Source organism: Cynocephalus volans, chromosome 15, assembly GCF_027409185.1.
Source record: "Cynocephalus volans isolate mCynVol1 chromosome 15, mCynVol1.pri, whole genome shotgun sequence".
Lineage (NCBI taxonomy): Eukaryota > Metazoa > Chordata > Mammalia > Dermoptera > Cynocephalidae > Cynocephalus > Cynocephalus volans.
The window spans coordinates 93,041,342-93,066,180 of record NC_084474.1 but is presented as its reverse complement, the minus strand read 5'-3'; the positions used below and the strand labels follow the sequence as shown (position 1 = coordinate 93,066,180).

The window sequence follows — 24,839 nt, the reverse complement described above, 5'->3', positions numbered from 1 at the left end:
ACACTGCTCTGCCACGTGCGCCCACCGCATGCCTCTGAGTTTGGCTTCACCTGTGTGGGCGCTGGATTCATATATCACTAACATCCGCAGTAAATATTTGTTTTTTTTAAATTATTGGTTCCTGATATTGCAGTGCATATAAACAAAGTACAGTGTTGTCTTTTAGAAGTTTTTTAAGTTTTATGCTCTTCATAGTTCAGAAATATTAATTTAAAACTTTTCCGGTTTACTTATGGACAGTTTTATCATATTTTGTAGAACTCTGCTCTCTCAACATGCATTGAGGATTTGGGTTGTTTTCCACCTATATTTAGGTGTTTTCCACCTATTATTTTTAATTGAATATTTTTCCATTAAAGAGAATATCTTTTTTTACACAATACCTTGGTAGTTAATTCCGTCAGCAACTGTGCCATGCACTAGGGATACAGGGGCTGGTGCACAGTAGGTGTTTTGTGAATTCTGTTGAATGAACAGATAACAAGTAAGATGTGACCTTTGCCCTCTTTGCTTCCTCTCTGCTACTTCTCCTAGGGCTGTCCATAATGTTTCAGGTCGCCTCTGATTATTAGAAAGTTTTCCCATTAATGAACTAAAATCTGCCCTTTATTCACGGGCAACACACAATTTCACTCTTTCTACATGACGACCTGAGGATCATTAACAGCCATCATCCATAGTCCTCTCTGTGATTAACCATCAGTAGTTCCTTCACCCATTTCCTTGTACTGCTGTGTTCCTAGACCTCAGTATTCATTGAGGGCCTGCCACATTGCAGGCACCGTGCCACACCCAGAGGAGGAGAAAGCGGAAAGGAAGAAGTCAGCAAAGGACAGTGTGGGGCTCCTGTCCTAGAAAGGAATTCACCTTAGAGCCATCAAAGAATCGTTCTCATCTTAACAGCATCTGCGTCCTTCACCAACTTCCCACTACAACCTGGCACCCACAACTGACCCCACACAGGCTCTCATGAGCAGAAAAAGATGCAAGGCCTTGAATGCCATGAAGAAAAATTTGGGCTTGATCAGTATAGACCATGGCGGCAATAGTCAAAATTTGGGAGCACAGATGTAATACCATGAAAACAGTGTTTTAATTAGAGGTGGTCAAGGACAGAGACAGAAAGACTAGTTAGGAAACTGATACTGTGAGAGAGGGTTTGGGCTACAGCAGTGGAACTGGAAAAGAAGGGAGAGATGAAGCCCATTTCTCTATCACCCTCCCAACAAGTGCTTGCGGATTGTGTCTTCAGAGGCAGGCCCTTGTCAAGTATAGGAAATAGGAAATGCAGAGACAATTCAGGCATCAAGACATTCCTTGTCTAATGAGGGAAGTAACTATTGCATGACATGTGCCGACGTAGATCTCCATAAGACAGAGACTACAGGAAAGAGGGAAGTGTGCTGTAGAGGAGGCTGAGATTTGAAGGGTAGGCAGACATTTTCCAAGCAAAAATGTGTGGCCAGTGTGCCTGGGCAAAGAGATGCAGGAGCCAGTGTGGTTGAGGACTCCACAAAATCCACTAGTGCTGGAGCACAGAGTTGTTTGCAAAAGGAAAAACCTACCAAGCTCCTTCATCACACAGGCATGTATCCTGCTGTGTTTATTCTAATATTAGTGAAATTTGCATACTCTTCTTTACACTAAATCCAGATTTCTCTGTTTGGTTTCTCTATTCTGGGTGCATTGTGAAAAAAAAAAATCTTGTAATTGGACCCATTTGCTGCCAAGTCTATAAAAGCCTTACTCTGCCAGGAAGCAGAATGTAATGCCTAGTATTTTTATCTTGGAGTCAAGCCTTTCTCCGTGAAGAAGTAAGCCTGCTGTGCTGCTATGAAGAGAGGTGAATGCAGGTTTTCCAGTGTCGTGGGGCCAGTTCTGTGAGATGTGTATGTGCGGAGAGTGAACAGGGCTCAACCTTCATTCATCATCACTGGGTTTTGAGAATTTTTTTGAAATTGGGGAATTTATAACTCTTCTTAGAGGGACAATTTTGTTATAAAAGGAAGGATATTAATACAGAATCTGTCAATAATTTTCAAATTAAAAATGAAGCTTTTGGTCTTGTTTAAATTTCTTTAGAAACCTGATGTGAGGCTCTCTCGAGGCAGCATCGACAGGGAGGATGGAAGTCTTCAGGGTCCGGTAAGCACCTACCTGGCTTCCCATCAGGATTGGATTTCAGATTCCCGTGTGTGTGTGCCATTGTTCTCATGTCGTAAGATACCCGAGTTTACCAGCCTCTGTAATCTGGAACAGAGGCATCCATTCTATAAGTAAGCGGAACATTTTACCTAAGATTATGAAAACATACCATGTACAACCCAGAATTCTTATACAGATACAGAAGTTCTCTGCCCATTACTGATTAAGACTTTCAAGTAATAAGCTGAACTCTCTATGACCTAAAGAAATATGAGCACATACTGTTGTTACACACAAGTTGTCATTTGCTAAATTTTTATACTCTTATTGCATGTTTATAAAAGTTTCCACAGTCACATAAAATTTTCAAGCAATATTTTTTTCTTCTGGGTGTTGTTGAGAGAAATGCCTGAAATTCTCTTTAAGGAGCTAGCTATGATTATTTCAAATATATTTAAAGCCTGCCAGAGAAACTCCCTGGTGATTGGAGGAAAGTAATTTAAATGTTTTAATCAGCAGATGACTGGTTAAAATAAATGCCGATTTCTTTAAACACTTACTGCGCCTGTCATGTAGCAGACTTGTGGAGATAAAGTTTCACCCTAATAAGGCTTCTGGGTAGAAAGAAACCACTGAATTGACTTCTGGATACACATGCATACATACAACTATCAATGCTTATCTTAAAATCTTTTAAACATTTTTCTTTATATATAAAACAGCATCCAAATTTGAAATGAAAGTGCTAAATGTTTTCTGGATCTTTTCATAATAAGTCTCTTGGAATGGAATGCAGCACCTACCTTAATCACAGTTCCATGTTTTCCTGAGACTGTGTCATCAGCCAGCTCTAAGATACATATTATGGAATGATCCTACAGAAATTTGTCCTAATCTGTGCTGTGGAGTTCCATCTGGCACCTAGAAGATTTGCCCAGTTACCAGCATGTGAAGGTTTGGCATTTCTGGTCAGAGCTGGCTCAGTGGGCTCTACAGACAGCATGTGTCAGACATTCCTTAATTCATGAGCGAGAAGATCACAGTATCAGCCATTTAATGTCTCTATACACTGGGCTCCTTCCTTATGTTGAAAAGACTAATGCAGAACAAGCAGTCTGTCCTAAATTGGTAGGAAGAAGGAGTGGGAATCGGCGAGAAAATAAATCCTATTCAAGGGACTATTTAGAACATTGCTGATAGGAAATTTGTTAGAAAAGGAAAATTCTTTGTGTTCCAGTATGTGGCATAGAAAAGGTCCTCAGAAAATAATGTGCAATGAATGAGTGAATTAATTAGTCTTGGATAGAAGGATTATTCAGAAAAGCTTTGTTAATAAGAACATATAAAGCAGTCAGATAAGACCTCATGGGTCCACCTGCAATCTCACAGTTTGCTGAGTGCCAGGCCCAGGTGGTATAGTAAATGTGATTAGTACTGACTGAGAACCTACTTGGTAATGCGAGGCACCACACTAAGCGCTCTACATGTGGCACCTCAATGAGTCTGCCCATCACTCCTGTCACGGCAGGCAGTGTTGTCATCCACAGTCCACAAATAGTACACTGGGGCTCGAGGAAAACTTGCTCAAGGCCCCCAGCCACAGTGCCAGAGAGTGCACTTGCACACATACGGCCAGCCTGGCTCAGCCTGGTTCTCCTTGTTTCCTTCCTGGAATATCCTATGATCATTTCTGGTTTTTTCTGTTTTGTTCTTTCCTAAAGGCAACAATTTGGTTTTGACCCATTCCTTGAAACACTCCAGCTTTAACACTTTTGAAAATGTGCCATGGTTTCAGAGAGAAGAAAGCAATGTAGATTGCAAATGGGCATGAACTTGTTAATAAACATTAATAGTTAAACTGGCTAGTGAGCTCATCAGTGTGCATAAAAAGTAAAAACCTATTTGGGCTTTTAAAATAACATATAGGTTGACAGAATGTTCATTTTTGTGACAGCAACCCAGTGTTAGGTAAGTATTCGCTTCAGTTTACATATGGAAAAATCAAGGCCCCAAAGAGTTCCATGATTTTCCTAAGGTCAACAGCTGGATGTGCGGCAGAGCCACAAGTGGCCTGCCTCAAAACACTATCATGTCAGACTTCTGCAGCAAGTGCCTGCCATTTGGGAGCCAGCCCTGCATAACTGCTTAGCACAGCATATTGTACAAATGGGCACATTCGTTAGATTGTTCCAGAATTTTCTAAGAATAGGGTTTTCTAATTAATTGAACTTTCTTGTTGCTTGAGTATCAACCAGAAAGTTCTTTGTGTTTTAAACCTTTTAAAATGTGTGTGGATTTTACTGCCTAGATCAGTGAGTACAGCACAGCCAATGGACTCTGTCTGTTTTTAAAGTTTTGACCATGTTTCCCACCGTTCTCTGCCCTCACTCACTCCTCTCTAGCTACACTGGCTACCTGGTGCCCTGGTGCTGTTCCTCAAACTCTCAATTTGCCTCTGCTGCTGGCTCCTCCCCCTCCATGCCGCTCTTCCCCCACCTCAGGTCTGTGCTTAAAGATCACTTTCTCTAAAGGCCTGACCTACGTACTTAAAACTGCAGTCCTTAGGGGCCGGCCCGTGGCTCACTTGAGAGAGTGCGGTGCTTATAACACCAAGGCCACGGGTTTGGATCCCTACGTAGGGATGGTCGGCCTGTGGCTCACTTGAGAGAGTGCGGTACTTATAACACCAAGGCCACGGGTTAAGATCCCCTTACCAGTCAGCTTTTAAAAACAAAAACAAACAAACAAAAAACTGCAGTCCTGTCCTTCCACCCCCAGCTGCCTCCTCTCTTCGCTGGACAGAGTGTCTTCTTACAGACTGAGTAATGTGCGGTGATGTCCACTTCGTGCCTGTTATCCGACTCCCTCCTCTGCATCGTTAGCTCCACAGGTTCTTTGTTTTGTACCTAGAACAGTACTTGGAACAAAGGAGATGTGCAGTAACCATTTGTGGGATAGCTGATTGATATGAAAGTGATATGAAAAGTAGAAAGCACTACATGAAGATAAGTTATTAAGGAATCGTTCTTCACATCTTCAAGCTCTGAGGGGTTTTGCAAGTACTTGAAATCAAGGGTGTTAAAGGGAATGTTGAAAACAACTCATTCTGAGGGAAGCAGCAGTGATAATTGTGTGTGCTAGCTCATCGCTCTTGTATTTTAAGGAACTAGGTCTCTTTCCAGTACAAAGTAAATCACCTTAAATTATATATATATATTAACCACTGATTATTTTCAAATAAGCAAGAAAAGTCTTTTCAGAAGTAGAATAGTTCTAAAAAGACTTATTTTTCCACACAGTTAGCCTCAGATAGATTATTTTAAATGCAGCTTCAGCCATGACAACCTGCAGGAAGACTATTCTTACGTAGAACTATCTTTATCCCATCCCTGGGGCAGAAATTCAGTGCTGTGGTTTGGCCTTTCTGACTTGGCCTCTGGTTTGGCCCAGAACTGATGGAGGTTAACTCCAGGCCCTGACCCACACTGTGCTTTGGGAAGACGACAACGTAGGCCTAAGGGCTGTCTAGATACCCTGGTGTCACTAGGTCCCTTCTGGTCATCATCATTCTGGTTGCCTCCCTTACTGTGATGAGAGTGGTGGGGAACATTTTAGGTAAACTAGAAACAGCTGTGTAGGAAGCAGTTAAAGTGGTATGACATCCCCACTAGTGGTCACAGGGTGTCCCGTGCTTGCCTCTGGTACAGTGCTTTCACACACCTTGTGGGCATTATTGGCTTATTTGCCTAATCCTCCACCCCAGCTGAGACCTTAAGGCAGGATCCTGTCTTGCATCTAGCACAAACGTTCAAGGGGGTGGATGGACAGGGTGGGAGAGGGAAGGACATTACTCTGTTTTACACAGCTGTGCCCTGACTGAACTTTTCTTGTCCCACAGACTGGAAACCAACACATATATCAGCCTGTGGGGAAACCAGGTAAATGAAGACGTGAACTGTGTGTAAAGAAGTTTGTATAATTTGGCAGGAGCAAGTTTTAAACTTTTGTAGCATCCTAGCTTTAGAATGCCCTCATGATTTTTTATCACTTTCCTTCTACAGACCACAGCAAGTGCAGTGTTTACCACAGTCAGCCCATGACTAGAATATTGTAAAGCAGAATTTATTGCTATAATGCATCAGAAATGCCTCTTTAGAATGCAAAATTAGTGACTGTTGTAATAATGCCAATTGGTGTATGTTTGAGAGTTGTTTACTTTCTCCTTATTAACATAAACATCACTTAATGGGAATTATTCCATTTTACTAGATCCTGCAGCTCCACCAAAGAAACCACCACGGCCTGGAGCCCCTGGTCACCTGGGCAGCCTTGCCAGCCTGAGCAGCCCTGGGGACAGTTACAATGAGGGCGTCAAGGTGGGCATGTGAGCCTGTGCAGCACACTCTGCTCGCGGGGTTTGTGGAGTCCCTCAGTTCTTGTTGATGACATTTGTATCATAGAGTGGAGTCGGGGCTGAAAATAGGGCTGGTGCAGAGTAGGATTGCAGTGGGTCCAAGAGTCGGCTGGCCTGGTTCTTAACCCTTCTGAGAGGCAGGGAAGAGCTTTACATGAACATTTCCTTTTCTGTTTTTCTCTCAGTGTGGTAGATTTTAGGAACTGAGATCCTAACTTTCCGCATCCATCTTCCTCCAATCACGCAGGAAGTTTGTTTGGAATAAAGTGCTGAGGTTCTTCCGGTTTTAAAAATTAATGAAGCCAGGATGCCTGGGGTGAATGAGGACCTTCTGTATCCTCACTGCCTCCAAGTTTCTAATTGTGGCTTCATGGAAAATGGACATTATTTTCCACCTGGAGTCAGAATTGTATTTGTCAAAGCTACGTGCACTAGGAAGATATGTCCTCAGACCCAGGGGAGTATTCGACCGTGCAGAGAACCACAAGCTTCTCCTTGGTTTGGGAGCCTCTTCAGTTGCTGCCTGCCCCCAAGGGGTGTGCATCTGGAGCCATCAGTGTCTCTGACACTCCTGGGTCCCCACCATACCCCTGCAGAGTGCTGGAGTCACTCACGTGGCTGAGGAGTGGCTTTCCTTTCTGGGAAGTGAAGAAGGGGGTCTCTCCCTCCCTAGCCTGGCCAGTTCAAGGAGAGGGGGTCTTTCTGCTCTCCACTACTCTTAAATGCATCCCGTTTCTCAATCTGATAGACATCTTTTTCACATTTTAATATCTGTAAAATTGGAATAGTGTATTGGTTTAATGGGCAGCATTTGTTTCTTTCTTGGTGCATAAATAAAGGTTGCATCTTATAGTGGTGGCATCTTAAAATCTGATAAATGTGGCATCGGGTTAAAATAAACTTTGTTGTACCAATAGCCACTGTTTATTGAGTGCTTTCCCTGTGCCAAGTGCTGTGACAGGCCTTTAAATCCTCACATCAGCTTCGTAAGACTGGTGGTGGTGTTATTTTCATGAGGCAGCTGAGGCTCACAGAGGTGAGGCAGGTTGTTCAGGGCTACACAGCCCCCACATAGCTGAGCCAGCATTAGTCGTAGATCTGGCTGGCTGCACATGTGTGCTTCTGTTCAAGAGTCCCACCTCCAAAACCACCTCTGGCTGAGTCCTGGTTAGAAGTACGTGTACTGTCCTCTCAGAGGAGTCAGAGTTAGTCCTGGAGAAGAGAAAACTGTCATCTTCAGGCACAGAGTAAGAGTCAGCCTGCAGCTCAGAGGGCTGGGGTTTATTCAGAAGGTGGCCATAGAGTGAGCGGGCTGACACTGACATGGACTAGCCTCCCTGCCAGGCATAGTGCCAGGATAGCTGGGCCAGAGGAGCCACTGCCCCGGGCCTTGGTGCCAAGAGCACATGCTGGCGAGTGGGTAGCTCCTGGAAGTGGGAGCAGCCTCCCCAGCTCCCCGGGCCTCCACTCCCAGGGATGCCTCCCCGTGGCTCTGTCAGCAGCACCCTGGGTATTCTCAGGGGAGAATCAAGGAAGGACACTACCCTTCCTAATGTGATTTCTTCAAATAAATTTTTAAAAAGGAAAGAGGGAGGAAATTAGGTTAGTAAACTTTTTTATTTTCACAAACCATAAGAGCAGACTTTCAAAATGACTTGATTTATATTGAAAAACCAACCTTAGAAGTAGATCAGTTACCACCTTAGAATTCTGACATATGTTCATTTTTCACAGTTGGAATAACATAATGAATAAATAAAATTGGGAATACCCTCTTACAGGGTATTAAACAAGTAGAAATCTTGATGGAAACAATATTTTTACTCAAGAAATATTAAGTAAAGATTTTTAAGTAATTAACAAATGTGAAATATATGCCTGTATTTTTTCATTATCTGGTAGAAGTTATCAAATCCAGCCTTTAAAAAAATGTTGTTTTAATTTTAAAAAGTGCTTACTTTTAACTATATATAACTAAAATAATTCATCCAAATAACATTTAGCCAGGAATCAATCTCTTTTTTCTTGGTGGCTTTATGTTTCGGTTTTTAATCCTCTGAGCCTTTAAGCATCAACCTGAGTGGTTGGAATTGGCTGTGGGCAGTGGTTTGTTATTAACTGCCAGCCAAGGAGTTTCAATGTTGTCAAGCTCCAGAACATAGGAAACCAATGACAGATGTCTGTCCAAACTAAGCTTTGCTTCTAGAATGTCACTGTGAATGGTCCCTAGAAGCATTATGACAGTGGCCTTTTATGACAAGAGCTGGGCAAAGGGTAAAGTACAAAAGAATGGAAGCTTTACACAGGTTCAAATAAACCTCCCTCCACCTCCTAGATCTGCAGAATTGTCACCGTTCTTGATGGAATGCTCCCTGTGGTGCCCTCCTCAGGAAGCCCCGGGCCTTTCTGTGTCAATGAAGTTTGAAGTGGCACATTCTGCAAAGTTCTGGAAAAGACTGTGCCATGGTTCTTAGTGCAAATAATAAAAAACAGGAAGTCATCTCTTAGAAATGATGCAGTTATAAATTACCTCCTTTCTAGTGCACAGTAAACATATGGTGGAGGATTGAAACCTCTAAATTTAAGACTCCTCAAAACGTGTACTGGCTCGATAAAGCATCAGATTAGTGAGGACATTGAGGGGCCAGGGGCAGGAACTGACGGTCGTGCCGTTTCTCCTGAATCTCGCAGGATTCAGACAGGCAGTTTTCAGTAATTAAAAGCATATATCCTCCTCCTCCCTTTTTGAAGAGCCCTAATTCTGTTGATTCTTGCACTGCTGCCGGATCGTTACTCTCAGGCTTTGCATGTTTTCCTCATTTATTTCATGAAAACGAGCATGGTGCATGACAGACCTCTTTATTTAATGTGCTGGGGCACTGAACAGATGGCAGAAGCAAATATGCTTTGATAACCAGCGAGCTGAGAGCTGATAGGCAGGCTTCGAAACTAGCTCTTTTTTGTTCTGCTCATGTGTTTTTATGGGGGTTTTGTCTGCCGCCTTTATTAATATTGTTTTTCTTTTTTCCCTTTCTCTGATAAATTCCTTTAACTTTTCCTCACCTTCTGTTCGACAATAGCCGTGGAGGGTAAGCACACCATGTCTCTGTGTGTCTGTCCAGCTCTCTTTACCACACCCAGCTCTTTGCATGAGACTCTGGAGCGGGAAATGGGAAGCCAGGGGGAGGGTGCTTGTGCTTGGTCCGTCACCTCTCATGACTGCCAGGTGCCAAAAACTGTATTTCTGTTTGCCAGACAATGAGACATGACCATCTTTGCAGTGAATGAATTATTCTTGTCTAGTTTCTATCTCACACCCAGACATGGGAACAACCAAGAACAGAATTAATCTGTTGCAGACTATTTGGGCAGAGGCACTCAAAGCTCAGGAAAGGGAGCTTATGTTTAGACTGAGCACTGGCAGCAGGCTCATCATGAGCAAATATTAGGTACTGTAGTTTAGTCCTTGTAGATATTTATATGTGTATAAACACACACACACATGCATCCTGTTCTTTTTGTGCCTAGTGTAATTCTAACCAATTTGAATTTTTAAATACTGTTGAAGAGTTCCCAAGGGCCCTCATGTTAATCCACCTCCAGTGCTCACATGATTTAGGGTAACATTAAATGTCCCCTCTGTGTCCAGGCCCTGGGCGGGAATTTTTACATCTGTGGTTTCATCTCCCCTTCATTGCTATTGCTCAAGTGGGGCGCTGAGGCATGTAGACACAAACGCACTGCACGGACAGTGCAGAAGGCTGGAGCCAAGGCTCCTGGCCTCACCGCTGCTGCTTTGACTTCAATAGCACTCTGCAAACACATGGTGTCTGCTTAAAGCAGACTGTGTGTCAGCTTTTTATAATTGTAAAAAGAACACATGTATTCATTGCGTACAATATTTACTGCAGAATTTAAACTAAGTAGAAATTTTTAGAGACTTAATGTAGAACGTTTGCCAAGTAAGTAACTTTCTCTAAAATTTCTCTTGTGGTGAATGATTTGGTGCAAGAGGGAGGGACTTTGAATCAGATATCTGAAAGAATCTGGGGGTTTTAGTGTAGTGTGTATGATTCCATCTCATTTCCTTTAACTGAGCTCAAAGCTAGAAAAAAATTTGCCTCATTTATTTATCACTTGGATGAATTACTGTCATCCTCAATCTGAGCTTTATCTCGAACAAACAAAATTATCTTAAGCTATCTGCTTTGATCTCTTTTAAAGACCCTCTCTAACTTAATTGTGGTGATATTACGCCATCTACTGGAGAGTAGAGAAATGACCGGCTTCTGTATTGTCAGCTTCAGCCCCAGGAAATCAGCCCTCCTCCTACTGCCAACCTGGACCGGTCCAATGACAAGGTTTATGAGAATGTGACGGGCCTGGTGAAAGCAGTCATCGAGATGTCCAGTAAAATCCAGCCAGCCCCACCAGAGGAGTACGTTCCTATGGTGAAGGTAAAACGTAGTCATGTCATGTTCCAGCAGAAATGTTCTTGTCTCCCACTGGAAGCTGTGGGAGCAGTTGAAGTCTCTAGGCACCATACAGTGACAATGTTATTAAGAATGATGATCGTTATGAACTGCTGTTTCCATCTTGTTTTCTCCTGTCATTAAACATTAGGATGGGAATGTCTTGAAGCAATGCAGAGTCTTTTAAATTATTGTTCATAAATATAATCTTGAGTAAAAAAATCAAGCTGGAAAAGAATACGTACCGTATGATGCCATTTATACAAAGTTGAAAAACATGCAAAATAGTCCTGTAAGGCTTAGGGAGGTGTAGTGATGTTGTAGTGATGATATGTACAGGAAGGATAATTATCAAATTGAGATGCTGTATCTAGGCTGGCTGGTGAGCTCAGTTGGTGAGAGAGCAGCCTTGTAACCCCAAGGTCATGATTTGGATCCCCATGCCAGCAAAAAAAAAAAAGTATGTGTATATATATACCCCCCCACACACACACACATAAATGACCTGATACTGAACCTCTGAGGGAGAGGCAGTTGAGGAAAGGTACACGGGGGGGGGGGGTATCTATGTTGTTTTCCTTACACTGAGGGGTGAGTACATAGATGATCATGGAATTTTTTTTTAAAAAAGAGTAAGAAGACAAATAAAAATATCAGGCCAGTAGACTAACATTTTCCAAATTGTGTTCCATGGGGTGGGATCCTGGGATATAGTAACAAATGCTCTGGAAAAGGATGGATCTCCAGAACTTTTTCCTCGTAGAACTGAAACTCTGTACCCCTTAAACAAAAACTCCCCCACTCTCCCTCTCTCCAGCCCCTAACACTACCACTCTACTTTCTTCTATGTGAATTTGGCTACTTGGTTAGGTATGTCATGTAAGCAGAATCACACTGTATTTGGTCTTTTTGTGACTTGCTTATTTCACTCAGCATAATGTCCTCAAGACTCATCCATGTTGTAGCATGTGTCAGAATTTCCTTCCTTTTTAAGGCTGAGTGATATTCCATCATATGTACAAACTACAGTTTGTTTAATCCATTCATCCATCAATGGACACTTGGGTTGCTTCTGCCTTTTGGTTATCGTGAATCATGCTGCCACGAACATGAGCATACAAATATCTTTTCAAGATCCAATCAAGATGGTGGAATAGACGGTCCGCAGCATCACTCTCTCCCACAAATCAACCAATTTACAACTATAAAAATGTAACATCAGCCAAGCTGGGGCCGCTGGAGCTCAGGGGAAGAGGAGGAGAGACCTACGGAGTTCATGTAGGCAGAAGAAATTATGATGAGAGAAAGAAAAAGCTGCTCTGAGCATTTCAGGCTGCGGCTGCTTTAAAGCTCAAGCTGATAAGAGCATGGAGCAGGAGCCGGCAGAATCCGCAGCTGTGCCCTTCAGATGGAGTTACTTGGAGTCGGCAGGGGAGAAGAAGGCCTTGGCGGCCCCAGGACAGCAAGACCACTAATAGGGTTCACGTGGACCCACGCAGGAGCGAGGAGCCAGAACAACTGAAAAAAGAGAGCCACTCAGAGGCCACTGAGTCATCGCAAGGGACCGGCGCAGGGCCCATCCCATGGGAAGTGTTTGCAGCATGGGCAGTGGGGGAGACGGGCCCACCTGGAGAACACTGGGACACAGCAAGGACAGCCGATCCATCCCCCAATCAGTGCAGGACCACTCAGAGGAGACTGGTCGGGAATGCAGAATTGCATGGGGTGTGGTTTGATGAAAAAACTCAGGCCCAGATCAGAGTTTCTACAGAGCACAGAACCACCGGGTCTCTGGAGAGCCAGAAGTACCTATAAGGTCAACCATTAAACCCTGAGCTGCACAAAAAGCCTTCCCTAGGGAAACAGCAGCAAAGTAGCAATTTAAACAACCACACACTCAAGTACTGGTTCCCACAGGAAGTTCCCCCGTGTTAGAAGCAAAAGACAAAAAATTAGTTCCGGCCCAGGCACACCACCAGCACCTTGGGGCCTGCCTGGAAACTGGAGGCTTGGATCGGGGGACCGGACCCCACTCCTACTTCCAGGCAAACTTCACCAGTGCCTCAGGGCCAGCCTAGGCACCTGAAGCATGGAGAAGGGGACTGGACCCCCCCCCCTCCCACAACCAGGCACACCACTCCAGCACCCTGGGGCCTGCCCAGGGACCAGAGGCAAGGAGAAGGGGACCAGACCTCTCTCCCACAACCAGGCACACTGAGCAAGTGCCTTGGGGCTTACCCAGGGACCCGGGATATGGAGAAGGGGACCGGACCTTTCTCCCATAACCAGGCACACCATGCCAGTACCTCAGGGCCCACCCAGGCACCCAAGGCAAGGAGAAGGGGACTGGACCTTTCTCCCACAACCAGGGACACCGTGCCAGCACTTCAGGGCCCAACCGGACCAGAGGCATGCAGAAGGGGACTGGACCCTCCTCCTGCACCAGGCACAAAATGCCAGCACCTCGGGGTCCACCTGGGTACCCAAGGTATGGAGAAGGGGACTGGACCTTCCTCCCACAACCAGGCACACTGCACCAGTACCTCAGGGCCCTCCCAGGGACCCAGGACTTGGAGAAGAGGACTGGACCCCTCTCCCACAACCAGGCACATGGCGCCAGCGCTTTGGGGCCTGCCTAGGAACCAGAGGCATGGAGAAGGGGACCAAACACACCCCACAACCAGGCATACCGCCAGTGCCAAGGAGCATGCCAAAAACAGCACCTCCACGTGGATGGCCCACCACAGCCACCACAATAACCATGGCTGCTGCAAAAGCGGCTAGACACCACAACCACCATGCAGATGGCTTCCAACCACTGGAGTGCATTCACCCAAGAAGGGTCACCAGCAGAGGCAAAGAAAAGAAGAGGATGCCTCTCTCTACAAAACCCATTTCAGAGTGACAGAAGAAACATCTGCTCTATGATAATATTGGGGGACCTGATCACATCTCTCAGCATTGGACAGATCATCTAGGCAACAAGTTAACAGAGTAACCATTATTCTTTCAGAAGGAGAGAAGAAATCTAGGGTAATTAGAGGGGGGAGAAGGAGAGAATGGGGTAAGGGGAGAGACTGGACAAGGGGCATAAAGGATAATTATGATTTGTAACAATATATATGCTAGTAATATTGATTTGATCAACATATCTCAGTGTTCAACCCCCAAAATATGTATAATCGATTTTGATTCAATAAATAAAATAAATTTTAAAATATATATATATATATATATATATATATCTTTTCAAGACCCTGTTTTCAGTTGTTTTGGGAATCTACCCAGAAGTGGAATTCCTGAAACCTACGGTAGTTCTTTTTGCAGTCTTTGAGGAACCGCCATGCTGTTTCACACGGCAGCTGCACCATCTTCCCTTCCCACCAACAGTGCACAAAGGCTCCTGTTTCTCCACATCCTCACCAACACTTGTTCTTTTCTGAGTTTGCTGGGTGGGTTGCTTTTTTTTGTTTTGTTTTCTTTTGTTGACAGTAGTCATGTTAACAGGCTTTATCTCATCATGGTTTTTTTTTTTTTTTTTTTTTTCTTTTTTCTGACCGGTAAGGGGATCGCAACCCTCAGCACGGTGTGGTCCACACCACGCTCAGCCAGTGAGCACACCAGCCATCCCTATGTAGGATCCGAACCCGCAGCCTTGGCACTCCTAGCACCGCACTCTCCTGAGTGAGCCACGGGGCCAGCCCTATCTCATCATGGGTTTGGTTTGCATTTCAAATACAGATATCGAGCATCTTCTCGTGTTCTTTTTGGCCATTTGTCTATCCCTAGAGAAATGTCTATTCAAGTCCTTTGCCTGTTTTTTAATCCGGTTGTTTGTTTTTTGATTGTTGAGTTGTAGGGTTGAGCACACTTTTTTAGTGTACTTATACTCTGGTTTCTCTTCAGATCGCATAAATCTTTCGCCTTTTACTTTTTTAGTGTACTTACTAGCAGTCTCTGCAACAACTTCTTATAAATCCTCAGTGTGGAAAAAGCTGCTTGTTTTTGTTTGTTTGTTTGTTTATTTGTTTTTTTGCCTTTTTCGTGACCGGTACTCAGCCAGTGAGTGCACCGGCCACTCCTATATAGGATCCGAACCCGCAGCGGGAGCGTCGCTGCGCTCCCAGCACTGCACTCTCCCGAGTGTGCCACGGGCTCGGCCCGAAAAAGCTGCTTGAAAGTTGTGATGTTTCATGCAAAGTACAGTTAATCCATTCAATTTTTTTTTTTTTTAACTGTACTCCCATAACAGAACCAAAGTTTATAAGGATGAACTTACATGAACCCAAAGCCAAGTTTATAGAAACAAAAAACTCTACGGGAAACAAAAGCATTCAGAGTTAAGATTTTATATGGTGATTTTATAGGAGCTACTTTTTTAACCATTTTACTTTGGCCAGATGTTACCCTTTGCGTGCTGACCCAAGTATAGGTAGCTCTATCATTTTCTTACTGGCTTTATTTATATTGCATGTATAATTTGGTGTCTTAGTCATTACATATTCAGTCCTCGTAGGAATGACAATAATTAAAATTTGAAGTTTAAAATTAAGGAGTTTTTAATTGTAGTTAGAATGTGTTCTGTATTAATTTGTTTCTATTGCTTATAACAGAAATACTGAACCTGGGTAATTTGTAAAGAAATAATATTTGTTCACAGTTCCAGAGGCTGGGAAGTTCAAAGTCCAAGGAACACATTTGACGAGGGCCTTCTTTAGTGGTGACTTCAGGGATGCAAGGCACCACCGTGTGAGAAAGGCCAAAACAGGAGAGAGCGATCGCTTCACACCTCCTTTTAAAGTCCTCAGAGCCACGCCCATGACCACCTGACCACCATTAAACCATCAGAGGATTAATCTATTTGCTAGGGCATGGTCCTCACAATCTAATCACCTCCTGAAGCCTCCCCCTCTCAACTACCATAATAGGATTTCCCACTCTCTTAACACTGTCAGAATGGGGATTCTAACACTTTCAATGAGTTTGGGGGAAATCCAGTCCACAGCAGGTTGCAAAGCAAGGCTACCACCTTGCACCTGGGGCAACAGTGACATCTTTTTTGCCAGCCTCATGACGCTTTTGAAAGTACCTGGGAGAGAACACTTGAGGAAAAGTGCTATTGTTTATTCTAACCTGTGTTGACAGGATTGACATTTTTGAACTGTGAGGGTACTGTGATCTGCTTGGAAGCACTAGAGGAGAAGGAAAAAAAAAGTCCTGCTTTCCAACTCTGACATCTGTGTAGCTTAGCTTCTTACATGAGCTTCTGTTCATTGACCCATTCCTTAGGGTATTAGAGTGATGAGTAGCCAGAGATCTGAATCTTTTGGGGGAAAAAGAGCCTCATAACTTACAAGATGGGGCTGAGCACTGAGAAAATGATAAAGAAGAAAGAAGTATTCCTTAGAACTGGTGGGAAAGAAACAAAAAAATAAATAACCAAAAGGAAAAATTGTTAGTGTGGGCATGAAACTCCTTTATGTGTGTTCTAATACTGATTGCCATTCTCGTGTGTTAGGAAGTCGGCTTGGCCCTGAGGACACTATTGGCCACTGTGGATGAGACCATTCCCGTCCTGCCAGCCAGCACACACCGAGAGGTAGGGCACAGTTTCTTCCTTCCTGTGCTATCCACGGTACTGAGTTAGAGGCACACCCAGAGATGGCTGTGGTTCTGACAGTGGCTCCTCAGTCCTGAACAGCAGGGACTGGTGTTGGCTGCTGTGCAGAGATGACCTTCTAGGTAACACTGACCGTGGCTAGGACTCGCCATTCATTGTAGGGCATAGTAGCATTGTGGGGGGCACAGGCTCAGGGAACAGATCTTGGCTCTTACGCTGCCAGCCAGCTAGCTGCAGAGCCACCGTGTGGAGTCCTCATGTGAAACACAGGGTGGTTGTGTGCAGTGGCTGAGGAGAGTAGGTAGGAAGCTGCTGTTGGTACCAGGATCTTCCAAGGTGGAAGAATGCCAAGATGAACAGGGAAGGCGTTGTGATCTCCTTGGTTGAATCATCTTCTTAAAAGTATAAGAGTTTGTAAGTGATACTAGATTTTCATTTAAAGTAGTGATATGAAAATTGCTTTTAAATTAATTAATGTGTTTTTTAAATTTTTTTAAGGAATCACAGTTCACCCAAAGTACTGTCTCCCAGCAACAATCATCATGTGTGCTGCTTTTTGGCAGTTTTGCCTCATTTATATGACTAACAAATGAAAGGAAGCTCCTGCATTGTTTTACTGTGCTCCCGGCAGCTCCAGTCTCCAGGTGTGACCTGGGGCATGTCCTGCTCCCTCCCATCTCAGGCCTCTTCCCTTCCAGCTCCAGCTGCCCACTTTTCTCCTTTCTCTTGAGAGTGCCATGGGCTGTCCTTCAGCCCAGTGTGCACTGTTTTGTTTTGTTTTGGCTTTTTAACTTTTTAATGATTTCAAACTTACAGAAAAGTTACAGAGTTAATACAGAGAATTCCCAAGTATCTTTCTCTAGCTCCACAGCCTTTTAACATTTCTCCACATTTGCACTCTCTCTCCTTCATCTATCTCTGTATCTACACGCACATTATTTACTGTTTCTGAACCGTTTGAGGGTAGATTGCATATGTCACGTCCTCTTACCCTTTAATATTTCAGTTTGTGTTTTCAGTAATGAGGCCATTCTCCTGGATAACCACTATGCAGTTAGCACATTCTGGAACCTTAACATTGATGAAGTATACGCTTCCACTGTGCAGGCGTGTTCCAGTTTTATCAGTTGTCCCTGTAATACTCTTCCCTCTAGGACAGGAGCCAGCACAGGATTATGCCTTGCATGTGACCTTGCACATTCTATCTCTTTTAGCCTCCTTTCATCTGAAGCAGGTCCTCAGCCTGGCTTTATCTTTTATGACATTGACATTTTTGACAAATATAGGCTCAGTTGTTCTATAGAGCATCTTGAAGTTATGTCGAGGGATATTATATAAAAAATGATGTTTCCTTCTGATTAGATCGAGGTTTTATATCTCCAACTGAGTCCTTTTCAGGATACCGTATCAGGAGGCACGTGATGTCCAGGTGATGTTCATTTTGATGAGCCGGGCATTGACTCCTGAAGTTCAGTTGTACACAGCTTTGTCGTGGTTCCATTGTAATTGGCATCAATTCACCTGCACAAAGCCATTTAAATCATTTTAGAAAATGCCTCTGACTGGTTGTCACTTTACGTTCCTAGCCAAATAGGGGAGCAGCTAGTTTACCTGCTTTATTTGGGGCTCTGATGATCAGCAACAATTTTGCTCCACACTGGAGAAGTTCTATATGCCAGAGGCTAGCAAGTGAGTGTTTTAGCAGGACCATTTGTCAGTGCCTACTAATAAAGCCTAAAGTAATCTGACCATCTACCCAATTGTTGTACACAGATTGCTTTCTTATATAAATTATTTTTGTAATTATTTATTTTTTAGAAGAAGGGCCTTTCTTTGACCCTGCTTTCTCCTTCCCCTGCCCCCTCTCCCATCTGCCCCACCTCACTTCCTGACGGAGTGGCCTGTCCCAGCTGGGCCAGCGCCTCGTCAGCAGCCATGCCCAGCCCAGCTCCAGCTGTCTCAGATTCTCTCTGCCACAACTGCCCTTCAAGGTCTCCAGAGGCCTCATGACTGCAGAGTCACTGCTCTCCTCTAAGTCCTGACCCCACTGGAGGACTGCCCTCCCCACCCCCTGCCGCCCTTTGGGTCCCCAGCCTTCCTTAACTGCTTCTCTCCTGAGACTCCTCCCCTGACTCTTTTTTCTGCCACCCGTAAATGTCATCATCCCCCATGGTGCTGTCCACTTGTTTTTTAAAGAGTACTTTTTTGTCTTGGCAATTCTCCCCAATTCCATAGATCTGAATATTTGATGCCTCCCAAATCCGTGTTTAGTAGGACCTGTCCCTGAGCTCTGGTCACCAGCTGTCTGTGAACATCTGCCACTGGCAGGAGTGACCTGGTTTTCCTTGTTTGCTTCCATAGTCAGTAGCACTGCCATGCCCTCGCCACCCCTGCCCCGTCAACCCCTCCACACTCCCGCGCACACACGCACTCACGCGCCCCTTCGGCCATTCATCAGTCTTCATCCTCACTGCCCCGAATCACTGTGACAGTCTCTTTGCTGTTTTTGGCTCCTTGTCTCCCCGCTCTATTCAACCTCCATGCCGCCACCAGAGCCCATCTGTCTAGAACATCTCTCTAGATTATGTTATTCCCCTTCCTAAATATCGCTTATGCCTCCCCGTTGCCAAGTTCGCAGGATAAAGGTCAACTTGGCATGGCTTATAAGGCCCTTCATCGTTGAAGTCCACCTACTTTTACAGTCTAGGCCAAATTCGAACAAATTCTCTGTGAAATCTTTCTGACCCGCTGAGACAGAATAAACCACCCTCTTCTGTGTGCATTTCTGTTGTATGGTTTATTCCACTGTATCGTAGGTGGTCTGTGCATGCTTCTCCCACACTGGAGTGTGAGTACAGATAATGTCTGATTCATTCTTGTGTCCACAACACCAAGTGCCTTGTACATAATAAGTGCTCGATAATTGTTAAAAGAGCAAATGGATAAATCATTATTGGTTGAATAAACAGACAGGAAGGGTCGTGAGACTCCCCCAAGCCAAGCATTCTAACCCTGGGGCTGCATTCGTGTTCTATGCTGCGTCCTCCACTGCTGCCCACTTCCAGCCTCTGATAAGTGTAGAAGAATCTAGAGCTTACATCAAGGCAGTCAAGAGTCTCTCATGACCACCCTAAACCACATTTTGCTTAGCAGAGGAAGGTGTGCGGCAGAGCTGGTGGAGCAGAAAGAGCACAGGACTGGAAGGGAAGGCCCAGCCTTTCATCCTGGTTTGGACACTCACGAGCCGTGTGACCTTCAGCAAGTCACTCTTTATCTCAGTTGTCCACTCTCTGATGTGAGAGTGTTTGGACTAGGTGATCTCTGAGCTTCTGTCAGATTCCATGATTCTATTATGAAACAAGGAAAAGCCCTACCTGTCACTGAGATTTATAAAGTCTGAATAATGAATGCAAAATGGGGAATAAGCCCGTCACAGTGTCAGTGAGGACTTCGAATGGAAAGAGCAGAGACTGCTGCATATGCGTGTGTGCACACACAGGCAGCGTGTATGCACATGGGCATGCACACACGTGTATACACACAGGCATGCATGCACATGGGCATGGACACAGGCGTACATATGCAGGGGCATGCACACATGTACACACACAGACATGCATACACGTGCATGCACACGCACAGGTATTCATGTGCGTGGGAGTCCACACGCATGTGCACACTCACAGGCATGTATACACAGGAGTGTCCACACACAAAACCACACTATATTGGCTGAATTTCTAAAGAAAAGATTGATTTTACACTCTCTTGCTCCTAAGGAAGATTTCTTTGAGGGGAAGAAATAGTTTCTTCTCATGAAGGCACCTAAAGAAAGGCTTATAAAAGTCCCCAGAAAAGTTCACTGGAAGCAGCTCTTCTGACCTGTGTCTTATCCTTATAGATTGAGATGGCGCAGAAGCTGCTGAACTCTGACCTGGGCGAGCTCATCAACAAGATGAAACTGGCCCAGCAGTATGTCATGACCAGCCTCCAGCAGGAGTACAAGAAGCAGATGCTGACCGCTGCTCATGCCCTGGCTGTGGACGCCAAGAACTTACTGGATGTCATTGACCAAGCAAGACTAAAAATGCTTGGGCAGACAAGACCGCACTGAGCCTGCCCCAGGGAACATGTCTTTCCACTCTCCTTCCAGGATGTTCTCTAGCCTTCCACCAGCAGCAAGGAATTAGCCCTGTGTCTTCAGTCGCCAGCACTTACAGCTCCAACTTTTTTGAATGACAGCTGGTTGAAAATCTTCTCTCCCATATAAGTTTAACCACATTTTGATTTGGGTTTATTTTCTGGTTTTTGTTTTTAAGTCAGAATGTTCAGAAAAGTCTGGGATCCAAAATGTGGCATTTTTCTGAGAATGAAAATTGTGCATAAGAAGCTTTTAAGAATCATGAAGAAACAGTTTATGCTCACATTAGGGTGTGTTTTAATGGAGATGGCCAAGGGTGTGACGTGTTAATTCCTGAACTACCTTAGCTGCATATTGGAAGAAGAGAGCATGAAGTGAAGAATTCCAGGAAACCCAAGAGGCTGAGAATTCTTTTGCCCACCGTAGAATTATTATCCAGACTGGAATTTTTGTTTGTTAGAACACCCTTCAGTTGCAATATGCTAATCCTACTTTACAAAGAAAGAACATACAAGCTCTATTTTGAAGACTTGAGTCATTTCAGAAAAAATGACTTTTTGTCTTTCCTGCCTTTTACTTTCATGTGGATATGTGAAGCATTAGGTTGGAAACTACCTGTAGAACACAACTAAAAACTCTTGTCTTTTTTCACCAGAATAATGTGCCAGTTTTTTGTAGCAATGTTATTTCTCTTGGAAGCAGAAATGCTTTGTACCAGAGCACCTCCAAACTGCATTGAGAAGTTCCAGAACCATCCCTGTTTTCCATTTTTATATAATTTATAAAGAAAGATTAAAGCCATGTTGACTATTTTACAGCCACTGGAGTTAACTAACCCTTCATTGTGTCTGTCTTCCCGGGAGAGAATTAAGCAAAACAGAGGGATTTGGTTTTCTTTTGATGTCCAGTTATACCATCCATTCTGTTAAATAATTTTGAAAAATATACCCTCCCTTTAGTTTGTTGGGGGATATAAATTATTCTCAGGAAGAATATAATGAACTGTACAGTTAATTTGACCTATTAAAAAGGTATTACCAGTAAAGTTCTGGTTGTACTATCCTTTCTTTTGGTTCTAGTCTTCAAATCATTTAACATTTTTCAGGTGACTTGTCAGATAAAGTAACATACAGGAAAGCTCTCAATAATTATCAGAAAAACTCTCTCTAATTATTAGTTTCTTTTCTTTCTTAGCCTTCAAAAAAAAGTCAAGGACTTTACCACAGGAGGACAGCCCAGCATAAGTTAACCTCTTCATTCTGTCTTCACTTATTAAATGCAAAGCTTCAGATAGGAATAATGGGAGTAATGCTGCTCGTCTATGAAAGAGTCACCTTTGCAGTCCTGGCGTTGCGATAGTCAGTTCTGACTGAGGGGAGCCTTTCTCGTGGGGTTCACTGGTTAAGGGAATTGTTAGCGTTGGTCTCCCAGACCCACCCCAGTCTCCGTAGAATCTCTGTGAGCCATGGAGCCAGGAGCAGACAGAACTGGGATCCGCAGCAGTGGGGACTCTGGGAAGGAGAAGGCTCAGGGACAGAAACCCCAAAGGGAGAGATTTGAGGACACGTTCTCCAGATAAATATATATTCTCATGTGTGCCAAATCAGTTTCATCTTTGGATATATGTCATTTACTTCATCTGAAGAAAGCATTGAGGGAATGTCATCTTCCTGAGTTGTCTCTTGCTCTTGGCGCGCTCAGGCCTCATGAGTCTCGGTTTCTCATCTGTGAAGTGGTGGTCGTGAGGATTAAACACGGTAAGCCCAGTGTAAGTGGTGAGGCACTCACATAACGTTGTGAGGGGCTTTGGTGTGGGGCTGACCTGTGCTCCGTAGGATATTAGCATCACCCCTGGTCTCTAGCCACTAGAAGACGGTGGCACCTCCCACCCAGCAGTGATGACCGAGGCTGTCCTTGGAAGAAGGGCAGGCAGAGTTACCCGGGTTGAGAACCACTGACTCAGAGCGAGGGTTTACCTCAGTTAATGCCTTTGCCTCATGATTTGATTTTCAGGAAGAGCTCCTTGTCCTTTAGCACAAAGAATTGCAGGTAAGTCTTATACCTTCTTTGTAAGCCAAAGAAAAAGAAATATATTTTGGTTATAAGAACAGGTGGAGAGACAGTTGTTGCATCAGCATGTGGGCTGGAGTTCAGAAGTGAGGTGTAGCCACCCGAGGGAGGATGGAGCTGGAAGCTCCACGCAAAGGCCACTTGCTGCCCGTGGCAATGGCTCAGTGGGCTGAAGGCCAGTCAGAGGGACCGTGGGGTGGCTTCCTTTATAAAGCAGAGTGGGGAGTTTCCATCTAAAGACCCAGAGAGAAGTTCGTTTGAAACTAGAAGTTTTTGAATTACTGCACTTTATTATACTACCTACCTACTGTCTAGATGATAATTACCTACTGAGGTAAACCGTATAGTGCAGCATTTAAACGTTTGTCCAAACTAGGTGGGAGAAGTGATAAACTGAATGTAAGCCTATTCACAATTTCACCTTGTTTTTCTCCTACTGAATTTTTTTTGTTTATTTTATGTTATGTTAATTAAAGAGTAATTTAAGTAGAGGAAAGGGCACATATAGAGCTTATTGAATTTGTCACAAAGGAACACCCTCTTGTAACTGATGCCCAGATTCAGAGACAGAGTGCTACCAGCACCCCAGGGGTCCTGGTGCTCCCACCAGTACTATTCCCCAGAAGGGTAACCACCACCCTGGTTTTTAAAATCAACTTTATTGAGATCTGATTTACTTATACTAAGAACCATTGAGTAAAAAGTTGGATGGCTGTTTTTCTTTATTATTATTATTTTTTTTTTTGGCAGCTGGCCAGTATAGGGATCCAAACCCTTGACTTTGGTGTTATCGAGTTTGGTGATTTTTTTCATGTACATCCAGTTAGCAATGGGTACAAGGCAGTTGAGGACAGTGCCATCACTGGGAAAGCTCCCTCATGCCCACTCCCACCCTCAGCAGCCTGTGGTCTAGTGTCTGGCATGTAGACAGGGTCTTACACTTCAGATTGCTTCTAGAACTGCACTGGATGTACTCCTTTATTTCTGGTTCTTTCAGCCAGAATAATGTTTTTAAATATCCATACTGTGGTGTGCATCAGAAGTTCATTCTTTTTTATTTCTGATAATATTCCGTGGTGTGAATACGTCACTGCCTGTTTACCTGTTAATGAGTGAGACGTGTGTGGTTTTCAGTTTCTGGCTGTTATGAATAAAACTGGACATGTATGTACAAATGCATATGTTTCCATTTCTCACAGGCAAGAAAACTACAAGTGAAATTTCTGGAACATAAGGAACTGCCAAACTGTTTTCCAAAGTGGTTATGCCATTTTGATGTATAAATGTTCCAGTTGCTCCACATTCTCATCAGTGCTTGCTATTGTCAGTATTTTATAATTTCTTTTTATAATTTTATAATTATATAATTTGAGACTTTCTAGTGGCTTTGTCTGCTACTTCATTCTAATTTGTGTTTCCTTAATGTTTTAGTCCACTTTGTGTTGCTATAACAGAAATACCTGAGACTGGGTAATTTATAAAGAAGAGAGGTTTGTTTGGCTTACAATTCTGGGACAGTTGAATCTGGCACGGGCCTCAGGCTGCTTCTACTCGTAGTGGAAAGTGGCAGGCAGCTGGCGGGTACGAGCAAATCACATGACAAGAGGAAGCAAGAGAGAGAGACGGGAGGTGCCAGGGTCTATTAAACAATCAACTCTCGCAGAAACTAACGGAGCGAGAACTCAATCACTACCTACCCCTCCTCCCCCAGGGAGAGCATTAATCCATTCATGAGGGATCCACCCCCATGACTCACTCAGCTTCCAGCACTGCCACATTGGGGATCATATGTCCACATGAGTTTTGGCGGGGACAACACATCCAAAGTCTATCACTTAACATCAGGTGATGGGTGAGCATCTTCTCCTGTACTTATCAGCCATTTATGCAGCTTTCTTCGTGAAGCATCTGCTCACATATTTTGCCCTTTTTAAAATTGGGCTATTTATCATTTTGTTACTGAATGACACGAGTTCC

The 24,839-nt window shown here is 44.0% G+C and overlaps 1 protein-coding gene across 20 annotated transcripts in view; it reads left to right on the top strand.

Annotated features, from left to right (window-relative positions):
* PTK2 (protein tyrosine kinase 2) overlaps positions 1-21,827 on the top strand; it is a 299,259-nt gene extending 277,432 nt beyond the window's left edge. For all 20 annotated transcript variants that reach the window (XM_063079415.1, XM_063079414.1, XM_063079413.1 and 17 more), the window contains 6 exons: positions 2,083-2,145; positions 6,044-6,083; positions 6,415-6,521; positions 10,861-11,016; positions 16,550-16,630; positions 20,553-21,827. In XM_063079415.1, coding sequence (XP_062935485.1) covers positions 2,083-2,145; positions 6,044-6,083; positions 6,415-6,521; positions 10,861-11,016; positions 16,550-16,630; positions 20,553-20,765 — 660 coding nt within the window. In that variant the 3' untranslated portion in view covers positions 20,766-21,827. The remainder of the gene's footprint in view (positions 1-2,082; positions 2,146-6,043; positions 6,084-6,414; positions 6,522-10,860; positions 11,017-16,549; positions 16,631-20,552) is intronic.
* Positions 21,828-24,839: the final 3,012 nt, after the last annotated feature.